This window comes from Candoia aspera, chromosome 13, assembly GCF_035149785.1.
Source record: "Candoia aspera isolate rCanAsp1 chromosome 13, rCanAsp1.hap2, whole genome shotgun sequence".
NCBI lineage: Eukaryota > Metazoa > Chordata > Lepidosauria > Squamata > Boidae > Candoia > Candoia aspera.
Window position 1 is genome coordinate 886,539 of NC_086165.1, and position 12,275 is coordinate 898,813.

At 48.4% G+C, this 12,275-nt stretch overlaps 2 protein-coding genes across 7 annotated transcripts in view; one reads left to right on the forward strand and one right to left on the reverse strand.

Moving 5' to 3' along the window:
• The window catches only part of RAB8B (RAB8B, member RAS oncogene family), a 187,128-nt gene that overhangs the window by 75,462 nt on the left and 99,391 nt on the right, over window positions 1–12,275 (reverse strand). The window lies entirely within an intron of this gene.
• HERC1 (HECT and RLD domain containing E3 ubiquitin protein ligase family member 1) overlaps window positions 1–12,275 on the forward strand; it is a 72,785-nt gene that overhangs the window by 42,161 nt on the left and 18,349 nt on the right. For 5 of the 6 annotated variants that reach the window (XM_063313982.1, XM_063313978.1, XM_063313981.1 and 2 more), the window contains 12 exons: window positions 448–679; window positions 934–1,058; window positions 1,931–2,151; window positions 5,244–5,512; window positions 6,513–6,565; window positions 6,651–6,851; window positions 7,581–7,755; window positions 7,950–8,220; window positions 9,092–9,305; window positions 10,773–10,978; window positions 11,390–11,517; window positions 11,954–12,081. In XM_063313982.1, the coding sequence (XP_063170052.1) occupies window positions 448–679; window positions 934–1,058; window positions 1,931–2,151; window positions 5,244–5,512; window positions 6,513–6,565; window positions 6,651–6,851; window positions 7,581–7,755; window positions 7,950–8,220; window positions 9,092–9,305; window positions 10,773–10,978; window positions 11,390–11,517; window positions 11,954–12,081 (2,223 nt within the window). The remainder of the gene's footprint in view (window positions 1–447; window positions 680–933; window positions 1,059–1,930; window positions 2,152–5,243; window positions 5,513–6,512; window positions 6,566–6,650; window positions 6,852–7,580; window positions 7,756–7,949; window positions 8,221–9,091; window positions 9,306–10,772; window positions 10,979–11,389; window positions 11,518–11,953; window positions 12,082–12,275) is intronic. The other variant, XM_063313979.1, reaches the window with a different exon arrangement.

Below are 12,275 nucleotides of genomic sequence, written 5' to 3' on the forward strand. Positions count from 1 at the left end.
TCTCGCTCCTTGCGTTTCACAAGGCATGAAAATCTGTACTCCACCATTCCTTTGGCCCAGATTGATTGTGGGTGTCCATCTTGTGTCTGTGTGTCTGTTGTCTTTCTACTATTTTGTTACGATTTGGTTTCTGTTTTATCCTGTTTTACTCTTTGCTGCCCAGAATCTTGACTGATTGGGGCAATTACAGGTGGTGAAAAACCCATAGTAATTTATTGTGGGAGCTTGAAGTTTGAAGAATGGCAAAATATTACAAAACTCCAGGCTTTCTTTGAGCCTGACTTAATTGTCAAACTCATGTCCCCTAAGCACAGCAGCAACAACATAAGTCACCTCCCATCCTCCAGGGGATTCTGGACTGGAGAAAACAGATGCTTCTCTTTTATTTCTTTCAACACTTCTGCACGTTGCTGGGATGTTCAGATGAAGGTTTCCTGGTTCCCACAGGTGCCAGAGGAGAAGCCGACGCCCAAAACATCACTGTCCTGGCAATGTGGATGATCGAGCATCCTGGGAACGAGGAAGAGGAAGAGCCTCAGTCAGAAGAAATGGTGGATTCCCGACATGGAGCGTTAGTCCCTGGGGGTGGTGGGAAGTCCAGTGACCAGTGTTACCTGCAGTCTCCAGGAGACCTGCCTTCAGCCGATGCCACTGAAATGGAGGAAGGCTTCAGTGAAAGGTGATCCCTCTACGGTGGAATACAAGTAGTCGTTTGCCACAGTACCTGGCAGCAGTTAGGTGTTATTACTAAGATTATTTCCGGCTCTGTTAAAAAAAACCTTTAAAAGGGCTAGACACATCTTAACGGATGTTAAATCTTTTGATCCTTGTTCATCTTGCAGCCTTCTGATTCAGAGGCTGTAGGAGGACAAAGTGTCGGACTTCCCCCCACAAGTCATGCCAGTGTTTCTGAGCTGTTTTGTGTCCTTTCAGCCACGATAATATGGATCATGCAGAAAATGCAGCGTCTGGAAGTGGGCCCTTGGCAAGAGGCCGGTCGGCAGTAACCAGGAGACATAAATTCGACCTAGCTGCTCGGACGCTGCTGGCCCGTGCTGGTAGGTCCTTCAAATGCTAAATTACGTATTTCCCTCTCATCCCTTAATTTCTTGAAGATGCCTGCCATGTAAGAAGGATTTTAAAAGCACCTGCTAACTACCTATTTGTCGAAAAGTGTGTGCTGAGAAAGGCAGATACAAAGTCTGCACATCCAAAGCTGAAGGAAGATTAACATAAGGATTTCTTGAGACTATTTCAGTTTTGTGGGGCCACATATAAAAGTTGCCCTTTATATGCTGAGGATAGGGAGCCTACTCTACCTAAAATAAGGCAGTCATGAGGGCTGGTGCGGCCCCAACGTCCTTCGTATCCTTACCTACAGTTATTTTTTTTCCCCATGTCAGGGAAAAGCGGCCATTCCTGGTGTGACAGTGTGTCAGCCGAATCAGGTAGACCAGGCTAAGAAACAGACATCGTGCAGACCTAAAGCTGCTTTCATTAGAACAGCACTAGTAACAGAATCTTGCAAGTTCGAACGTGCTACCTTTTCTCTTTTATCTCCATGGCAGTTGGGGGGCGAGAGGCACTGTCTGAGGTTTTGCCCTATGCCGCTTTCTTGGCCTGGGCTCAAGGCTCATTTATCTGACCGTTGCCTTGGTAGCGGATGTCCCCTCTGTCCTTCAAGGCCATCCTCTGTGTTCACCACACAAAGGTGCTTTTTCAGTTTTAGGCTTGGGATGAAGCAGGATAAACATCCATTAAGAAGTAAAGCCAGGAGACCAGGTTATGGTGGGCTCCCCCTTGCCCCTGCGTTGATGGGCCTCCAAGGAGGGTGGAATTCCTGCAGCCCGAGCGCCCCCTTGCCCTTGCGACCCCCCTTGCTGCCTTTGACTTGCCCAGTAAAATATGTGGTTTTCTTCTCTGGTTTAAGCGGGATTGTACCGCTCTGTACAGGCCCACCGGAGTCAGAGTCGGAGGGAAGGGATCTCCTTGCCCCAGGATCCCGGCGCACTCTATGACTTCAACCTGGACGAGGAGCTGGAACTCGAGCTGGACGAGGAGGCCATGGAAGCCATGTTCGGGCCAGACCTTGCCGGGGACAGTGACATTCTGGGAATGTGGATCCCAGAGGTACTGGACTGGCCGACCTGGGTGTGTGTGATGGCAGCTGGGCTGCTTTGCTTCCTTTTTGCTCGTTAGAAAATGAAATGACACTGCACCTTGTGAGACCTTCTTGGTCGACATGATCGTTGCTCACATGAGGAGAACCCACACCAGTTCCCCTCTCTACAGGCACCTGCGAAACGGCTTCTCTTGGCCCTGGCTGCTTTCCATTTGCCTACTTGCTTTCCTCCAGGAAGTAACAATTCAAATTCTGTTCTTTTTTTTCCCTTTTTTTTAAACATCATGCTTTCAGAAATAAGTATGGCTCCATGTTTTAGTAATCAGAGCTAAATATCTAGTATTTTTCCTCTGATTTAAATAAAAACGATAGCTCAAACAGAGACTGAACTACCACGAAAATGCTGATTGTGTTTAAAACCAGAGTTAAACATGGGCAATTCACTCGGTCGCTCAGTGCCCTCACCTCCTTCAGTAGGATGGGGAGGGGGCGCTGCATCATCGCTCTGTGTAATTCTGGAACATTAGCCATTGGACCCACGGTAGAGTTAGAAAGGATACGGCAAGAGCAAAACCCTTGTGTTTTGATTTTCCAGAGTTTAGGTTCTTGCCCCGCACAACGCCAGAAATCCAGATGGCTACACCAAATTTAATGTTGGGATGGCATGGATGGGAGTGGCTAGGATCTGGCCAGGTGTGAGAGTGGGCATTTCCAGGTCCCAGGTTTATGGCAGGGGTGCAACCTCTGAACTGGTCCGGAGCCAGAATTTTAGGGTATCTTGCAGTGGAGCCTAGCGCTTCTGCTAACTTCAGCGAAAAGTCATGGTAAAATATAACAGCGTTCTGAGAAGAGTGATAGAGACTGCATGGCTGAAGCTATGCAGACCGTGGAAGGGTTGGAAGAGCACCTCTGACATTTAAGTAGGGCCAGGAAGACATTTTCTCACAGGTCTTCCCTGTGGACCCAACTCAGAAAGCTGTCGGGCTGATCTGAGAGGCTCCCACTGATCAGGAAACTGTTAACTGTGTATGAGAAGCAGGCAGTTCCTTTTCCCACCTCCCACCAAACTGATGCAGTCGGGTTCATGTAGTCAGGATGGATAGAGCCCCCGTTTTCCACGAAAAAAGTTTCCAGTCTTAATCCCTCCCCTCTCCCCCCATTTAGTGGGTACGAGGAACTGATGATAGAAAAGACCTGGAAAAGAGCCGGTAGTCAAAGTAGGCAATCCTAATTTCAGTGGCTCCCTAGTCAGATCCATCACAAGGCAGCTGCCAAGGTCAGAATGGCTCTGATGAAGCTTGTAGGCTTCATTAATCTTTTGGGAGGGACTCTACACTGTGTGCACAATTATTAGGCAAGTGGGTATTTTGACCATATCCTTTTAATGCATATTTTCCACCTCCAAGCTGTATAAACCTGAACGCTTATTGGATATAAGCATATCAGGTGATGTGTATTTGTGTAATGAGGGAGGGTGTGGCCTAAGGAGATCAACACCCTCCATCAAGGTGTGCATAATTATTAGGCAGCTTCTTTTCCTCAGGCAAAATGGGCCAAAAAAGAGATTTAACTGACGCTGAAAAGTCAAAAATTGTAAAAAGTCTTTCAGAGGGATGCAGCACTCTTGAAATTGCTAAGATATTGGGGCGTGACCACAGAACCATCAAACATTTTGTGGCAAATAGTCAACAGGGTCGCAAGAAACGTGTTGAGAAAAAAAGACGCAAATTAACTGCCAAAGATTTGAGAAGAATCAAACGTGAAGCTACCAGGAACCCATTATCTTCCAGTGCCGTCATATTCCAGAACTGCAACCTACCTGGAGTGCCCAGAAGTACAAGGTGTTCAGTGCTCAGAGACATGGCCAAGGTAAGGAAGGCTGAAACTCGACCACCACTAAACGAGACACATAAGTTGAAATGGCAAGACTGGGCCAAGAAATATCTGAAGACAGATTTTTCAAAGGTTTTATGGACCGATGAGATGAGAGTGACTCTTGACGGACCAGATGGATGGGCCCGTGGCTGGATCAGTAACAGGCACAGAGCTCCACTTCGACTCAGACGCCAGCAAGGTGGAGGTGGGGTACTGGCATGGGCTGGTATTATTAAAGATGAGCTAGCTGGACCTTTTCGGGTTGAAGATGGACTCAAAATCAACTCCCAAACCTACTGCCAGATTTTAGAAGACACTTTCTTCAAGCAGTGGTACAGGAAAAAGTCTGCATCTTTCAAGAAGACCATGATGTTTCTGCAGGACAATGCTCCATCGCATGCATCGAAGTACTCCACTGTGTGGCTAGCCAGTAAAGACCTCAAAGATGAAAGAATAATGACATGGCCGCCTTCCTCACCTGACCTAAACCCTATTGAGAACTTGTGGGCCCTTCTCAAACGGGAGATTTACGGTGAAGGAAAACAGGACACCTCTCTGAACAGCGTCTGGGAGGCTGTGGTTGCTGCTGCACAAAACGTTGATTGTCAACAGATCAAGAAACTGACAGACTCCATGAATGGAAGGCTTATGACTGTTATTGCAAAGAAGGGTGGCTATATTGGTCACTGATTTTTTGTTTGAAATGTCAGAAATGTTTATTTGTAAATTTTGAGTTGTTTGTTTATTATTCTCACTTTAACAGATGAAAATAAACGAGTGAGATGGGGGAATTTTCGTTTTTCATTTAGTTGCCCAATAATTCTGCACACATAGATATGCTCCTAAGAAAGCCAAAACCTCACTTTTACTTTCTTAAATATTCAAGTTTGAGGTTTATTAACATTTTGGATTGACCGAGAGCACTGTAGTTGTTCAATAATGAATTTCATCCTCAAAAATACGACTTGCCTAATAATTGTGCACGCAGTGTATGTCTGTTGGGATCTCTTACCATTTTGCCTAGTAAAAGTTCGACAAGAGCAAGAACCCTTCTGAATGGCATTTTGTTGACTGCTTTGTGAGCTTCTTGTGCTAAATCCACATGAATATGCTAAATTGCTTCTGTATGGTTTTAATGTGCCCTTTAAATCAGTTTGTTTTAACTGTGGGTGTGATGGTCCTGAAAAAGTAGCAATGCGAGGCTTTTCTTTGTACGTGACAATAACTGCATAATTATGTTGTGCAGCATGTTTGTGAATCTGAAGACAGGGAAGAAGTGGTAGTATGTGAGTTGTGTGAATCCAGTGTTGTCAGCTTCAATCAACACATGAAAAGAAACCACCCGGGCTGCGGGCGTAGCGCAAACCGTCAAGGCTATCGTAGCAACGGCTCCTACGTGGATGGGTGGTTTGGTGGTGAATGTGGAAGTGGGAACCCTTACTACCTCTTGTGCGGCAGCTGCCGAGAAAAATACTTGGCCCTGAAGAGCAAATCTAAGACATCTGTCTCAGAAAGGTACTAGAGATAATGTGGTCTAGAATATCCCTTCCTGATGGGAAGGATGCGTGGGCAGCCTGCTTACCCTCCCCTCTCCCCCCAGTGGTTGGGTTAGATTCCCATCAGCATCCCACCAGCTCTCCATGGGCCTGCTGGCAGTGATGTCTTGGTCTCTGTACTGTAGAGAGCGGGACTGGGATTTTTGCCCCTCTTCCCAACTCACGATGTATTAAGGCTGCCCAAGGCTGCCCTTGCCTATTTCCTTTCACCTGTGGCCAAAAATCATTTGGAAGTTGGACTGCCCTCATTTGGGAAGTTCAGCAGCACAATCTTGAACAGCTTTGGGGCAGCAGAGAGGTGGCCGGATTATACATCTGGGAGCTGGATGAGCAAAGATTAAGCACGTGGCAGCTTTGTATACAGAAAAGGCTGTGTAATTTGCACCAGGGATTTAAACCTGAGCAGCTGGTGAAATCCTTTGTCAGCCTCTCATCCTTTTGTGAGAGAACATCTTAAACACTTCCGTCATCGTAGGCCATTGAAGAATGAGCCCGTGTTCAAAATGTTGGCATTTTGGTCCAACACGTTACAGAGAATGTTTAATGTCCTTGTACCCTCTTGGTAGGAACACACGCACAGAGTTGAGATATAAAACCAAGTGTCTAAAATATGCTCAGCTTTAGTAAACTGTTAGTAGGCTTTTTCCATGAGAAGCAGAATTGGCCTTGTCATTGACTGGAACTTTAAGAGTATTTTTATGGCAATTAAAAAAAAGCACATTTGGATAGGTACAGCTAGAACACTTGCTCTGTTACCGGTGTTGAATCACGCGGGGCAGCTTCTTAATCCACCATATACCTCCTCCCAGCCCTGCAGAACACATTGATTAAGCTGCTGGAAGTCTCTGCTTAATTGTTTCTTCCTATTTAAGTCAGCAGCTGGAAAACAGCTAATTATTTACGACTTGCTTAAAGTGATGGGGCATTTGAATGTTACCTTTCTTCTTTTTTTGGTGCAGATACAAAGGTCAGGCTCCTGATCTAATAGGCAAGCAAGAGAGTGTCTATGAAGGTACCTCTTTCTAACACTACAGCCGTCTGCTTTGGGTCTCCATAAAAACGTAACGCCTAACCGCAGTTTGCTTTCCTAACACTAGAAGACTGGGACATGCTGGATGTCGATGAGGATGAAAAGCTGACGGGCGAAGAGGAATTTGAGCTGCTGGCGGGACCCCTTGGGCTGAATGACCGGCGCATTGTGCCCGAACCTGTTCAGTTCCCAGACAGTGATCCGCTGGGAGCCTCTGTTGCCATGGTCACCGCCATCAATAGCATGGAGGAAACGCTGATGCAGATAGGTAAGCCAGGTAGAAGGTCAGCACCTGAAGCCTTACGCCGTTTCCCTGCGGGCCTGGCGTTGGGATGTTGTCGTTCCTGGATGGCAGTACGCAAAGGTTGCTTTGATATAGGGATTCTTGTTGCTGTTGTGGGAAGGGAAGGCTCACAGAAAGCCACCGTGGGCGCCAAGCCCTGGCCGCCCTTCTCGAATGTGAAGAAAAGACAAGGACTGGAAGATTGGGAAAGCCCTGGGACTGGGACTTGCACAGAAATAGGGCTTTTTACGTAGATAAACAGGACGGCTCCCTGGGAAGGATAATGGAAAGGTCACTGGTTAGCAGAGGGCAGGGTGGGTTACTCTTCCAATAAGACAGCTCTGCTGGAGCAGATGTAAACCCCATCATGTCCCACATCCAGCTCCTAGGAATGGAATCCAGTAAAAGGATTCAGGGAATGAAGCATGTTGCAGGCAGGCAGGCTTCTTGCCACAGATGGGGAGGGAGGGGGGATCAGCTGAGGGGGTACAAAGTGCCCAGCATTGACCAGGGGGGCACTGCCCACCTCTGACTGGTCTGCTGAGAAAGCAGGATGCCGAAGGAAGCCCCATCCTGCACGGGGCCTGCCATGGAGTTTTGTCCTACCGAGTCTTCCTTTGTAAACCATCCTCAGGGCCTGCGAGGTTATCAGTCGGGTGCTCCCAGGGTACCTCCTGCAGTGACCCTTCCTGTCCTCGCCCCTCTTCCTTACAGGCTGCCATGGCTCTGTGGAGAAAAGCTCTTCGGGCAGAATCACCCTGGGAGAACAGGCGGCTGCCTTGATGAATCCCCACGACCGCATTATGGCTTTAAGGAGGGTGACGGCGGCTGCTCAGGTCCTCTTGGCCCGGACCATGGTCATGAGAGCCCTCTCGCTGCTCTCCGTCAGGTGGGTGGCTCCACTGGGCTGGGGAGGAAGGCCGGACGTGTTAGGCCACCCTGGGGAGATGGAGGGCAGAAGGGCCTGGCGAGGGATTACTTGCTCCGCTTTCAGTCTTTCAGCACAGGGGGAAGAGAGGCTTTGCCCAGCAGCCGTGCCCGGGGGCAGCTCCCCTCTGACCCTTCCTTTTCTCCCCTCCACAGCGGGTCCAGCTGCAGCCTCGCGGCAGGCCTTGAGTCCCTGGGCCTGACGGACATCCGGACCCTGGTGCGCCTGATGTGCCTGGCCGCGGCAGGGAGGGCAGGCCTCTCCACGAGTCCCTGCTCTGTGGTGGGCTCCTCCGAGAGGCCGCGGGGCGTCCAGAGCCAGATGACCAAGCCCATCTCCTGCTTGGCCTACCTGAGCACGGCCGTCGGCTGCCTGGCTTCCAACGCTCCAAGTGCTGCCAAGCTGCTGGTTCAGTTGTGTACTCAGGTGGGGGGGCACCTGTTCTCTCTGAACGCTCTTTGTCTCAGCCGCGCAGGCTGTGCCAAGCAGCAGCCCGTCTTTTACTGTCTAAAAAAGCCGGAAGTCCTGCCTGCTTGGCCTGGAGCAGACTGTGAGGGGAATGTCTGCGGTGTGTTGTGAGGAGGGAACAGGGTAGCAAGAGCCCTGGCCGAAGGTCTTCTGAGCCCCTAAGCACTTTGGTGCAGGAACACGATTTTTGTTTTGATTTGTGCCAATGGTGCTTATGAGGCATACTGTATTTCAGGAGGCAGGAAGTTGTTTCTAACAAGAAAACAGAAGGAGCAATTAGAGGCTTAAGCAAACTTTTCTCTGCCCTGTATGTTGAACCACTGGGTAACAATCCACATGAATAGAACCCGATTGTTACCTCCCAGTGGTGGTACTGTAAAACAAAAACGCTTTTAAATAATTACACATTGCTTAATACGGGAATACAGTTTGTTTTGCTTAACGATCACTTTAACCTAGATAAGAATATTTGAATCATAGGGTTCCATTATGTCTTTAATTTCTGGAATCTATTATACCCGAGTGTGGGATTTAGGACATTACAACTGTGAAGTACCCAAAAAGTTTGCAGTCTCCTGGAAAGCAAGTCTACTTCCTTGTAAATCTATAAATGCATAATTTGTTTTTCCTGTTTTGGGCTTGTATGTTCTTATTATTCATAGCGAAAGCAGAACTGCAAGTCATATTTTGCGTTGAATGTAGTTCTGAATCCTCGTCAATGGGATACATTTTGAAGGTTCCTATATCTTGTTGAAAAATCAATATAGTGAAAAGAGTGTGTGCATTTAAAAGCATCTGTATTGATCGTTGCTTTAATTCCTTGTTTTAGAATTTGATTTCAGCAGCAACTGGTGTCAATTTAACTACAGTGGATGACCCCGTGCAGCGAAAATTCTTGCCGAGTTTTCTGCGAGGAATAGCAGAAGAGAACAAACTTGTAACGTCCCCCAACTTTGTCGTAACTCAGGCCCTCGTGGCCTTGCTGGCGGACAAGGGGGCCAAGCTGAGGCCCAGTTACGATAAAGCGGAAATTGAAAAGAAAGGTAGTTAATTTGAAAGACAATGGTCTCATTTCCTCTCTAGAGGAATTCTTGATGCTTTCTCACTGTGTCAGAGTAGATGCAGGCTGAGTCCCCTTAAGTTTTTGTTGGTAGGATTGCATTGGTGTGGCATTGTGGTTCAGGTGTTGGAAGAAAGGTTGCAGATGAATTTTTCAGTTCTTGTCAAAATGGAATCCTGCTTATACTTATTTACTCCAATAACTTTATTAAGGTTTTTAAAAGAACAATAAAAGATAATGCAAAGAAAAAGAAGAGGGAAAAAAAGGAATGCAAGAAAAAAAATAAAAATCTTCCCTTTTAGGAAAGTGACTTCTCACCCTCATCACAAGTATAAACCATTTCACAGTTATGGCAAATTCCCCCGTTTCAGCCCCCCACCCCCCAGGTCGCTGCCTTGGGGTCTCTTTGTGAGCAAAAGGAACGGCCACGAAGAGAAACTGCTCAAGAGAAACCGCTCGGGCAATTGCGCATCGTTCTCTCTTACCCAGAGAGGGTAGAAGGAGCCGACCTACTGGCCGGTTCCTTAAAAACGTCCGCAGACGTTGGCTCTGCTTCTTCACAAAGCCATCTTCCGTTGACCATCTCTCCCCAGAAGTCCGCTTGTGGGTTTCTCTTTAACTGTTTTGTTGATGATTAAAAGGCTGTATGATCATCACCCAGCCACTCCAAATGTTCCCTACGGCTTATTCAGTGTGTAAGAAGGAAAATGCACCCACCGTGTTTTGGACAAGCTGTTCCCCCCCCCCCCCAATACTTGCTGAGCTAGCTTAACTTAAGGCACAGTCACTGCAGGCCAGAAGGTCCAAGGAGGGGGGGGGGAGGCTGGTTCTTTTTTCAGCTTTTTCACAAAACGAATGCCCTCCCTTTGGTTCCAGGGGAAAGGAGGGAGATTTTCCCCTCGGGGTTCCCCCAGCGCAGCATCTGCTTCCCCAAGAGGGAGATTTCTTGGGAGGCCGGTTCCAAACGATTTAGGGAACTCGCAGCTGTTGCAGGTGCTGGCTAAGGGAGCAGAGTGCTGCACCAGATTGTGTGCGCTGGCTTCTCAGTCCGAGATGCTGGTAGATGGGAGGGGAAGGGCACTGCTCGGCTGCTGTCAGAAAAAGTTGAGGACCGTCTTTTGGGGTCTTTCTGGTGGGCTGTTTCACGGAGACCGGCCGATTTCTGCAAAATTCCAAATGGGCAGTCGGTCATAGGGTCTCCCAAGAGGAATTCTTAGTGCAGGTTGTGGCGGGAAGATAGGACGTGCATCAGTCGCTTTCCACTCGGGGAGGACTGCTGCTGACGGAGGGCGGTGGTCCCTCCGCAGTTCTCATTCGCTCGGAGGTCATGGGTGAAGCTGTGCGGCCGTTCTGTTCCTGTTGCTCACCTGGGCGTCATCTCATTGTTTTGTCCAAGCAGGTGTGTGTGCCCATTTGAATGCCCACCCTCCCTGTGATCCTTCCGCTGTAGGCCCTCTGGAGCTGGCCAACGCCCTGGCGGCTTGCTGCCTCTCTTCGCGGCTGTCCTCACAGCACAGACAGTGGGCCGCTCAGCAGCTGGTGCGGACTCTAGCCGCTCACGATCGCGATAACCAAGGCAGCCCGCAGACCCTGGCGGACATGGGAGGGGACCTGCGGAAGTGCTCCTTCATCAAACTGGAGGCTCACCAGAACAGGGTAACTCCCCGACTCCGACTGGCGCCTCTCTTCCGGCTGGGAGACTGCGTCTCTCCCGATGGCCATCTCGGCGCACATCAAGACAGCCTTCTGCAGCTTGGTGCCCCTGGGTGACCTGGTTTTTAACCCCCATAATTCCCAGCCAGGATGATGCTAAGCACTGAATTTGGTTCTATTACAAAAGTGCTTCTAAGAAACCTGGGTCTGGTGGGGCCCAACAGAAATTTGGGGAGGACCTACCTATAAAATCTCTTGCTCAGATTTCATTGAACTGATTTTTAAGTTTGCTACCCTGGCAGGACTTTACCCTGGACTCCAGCAGCAGCTTAATAGGAACATCTGATAATTAAACAGAGGACCCTTAGCCTTTGGAGCACCGCTGAAATGTTTCCCCGTCTTTTTCTAAAACAGGTCATGACTTGTGTTTGGTGCAACAAGAAGGGTCTTCTGGCAACCAGTGGCAGTGATGGAACCATCCGCGTGTGGAATGTAACCAAGAAGCAGTACTCATTGCAGCAGACCTGTGTGTTCAGCAAACTGTAAGTGGCTCTGCCGGCATTTAGGTGGAGTTGACCTGAAGGGACAGTGTTGTAGGAGAAACGAGCAAAACGGACTCTGCTGAGTTAACCAGCAGAGCTCCAGTGGCAGCTCCCGAGGCCCTCTGGGCAAAACTGAGTAGGCTTTATGAAAGGAGGCCCTTTTGGTGCAGGGCAACAGAAAGGAAGTTTGGGTGAAAGTCTGTCGGGGATGAGCTTTGGGTTCCTCTAGGTTTGTTAGCGTGGCAAAGAGAATATACTGTGTGAAATAGTATTTTCCTGAAGGGTTGGCTTCCATGGGATTATAAAAGCTTGAGGGATGGTGGGGTGTTTTTTACTGCTTGAGATATAAAGACTAGTGGGAAACTGGCTTGATTCTGATGTATCTTGTTTCTTGCTGGGAGCTGCTTCTGAATGCTGTGTCTGCATTGTCTTGCAGAGAAGGAGAAGCAGAAGAAAATTTGGGGTCCCCCAGTGACCCCAGTTTTTCTCTCGCCTGTTGGAGTATCAGTGGCAAGTACCTGGCTGGAGCCCTGGAGAAGATGGTGAACATATGGCAGGTCAACGGTATGAGCCGTGTATTGTTTCATGTCAAAGGTTTTTAGTGAGACGCAACCAAGCAGAATTAAGTTGTGACAAGCATTTCATTTTAAAAAATGAAATAATCCAACCGTTACTCTGGCCAATAATGATCAGGTATTCAGCTCCCCCAATACTTTTTCAGTTTATTTTTTAGCCATTCAGTTAGACTGCTTAATGAA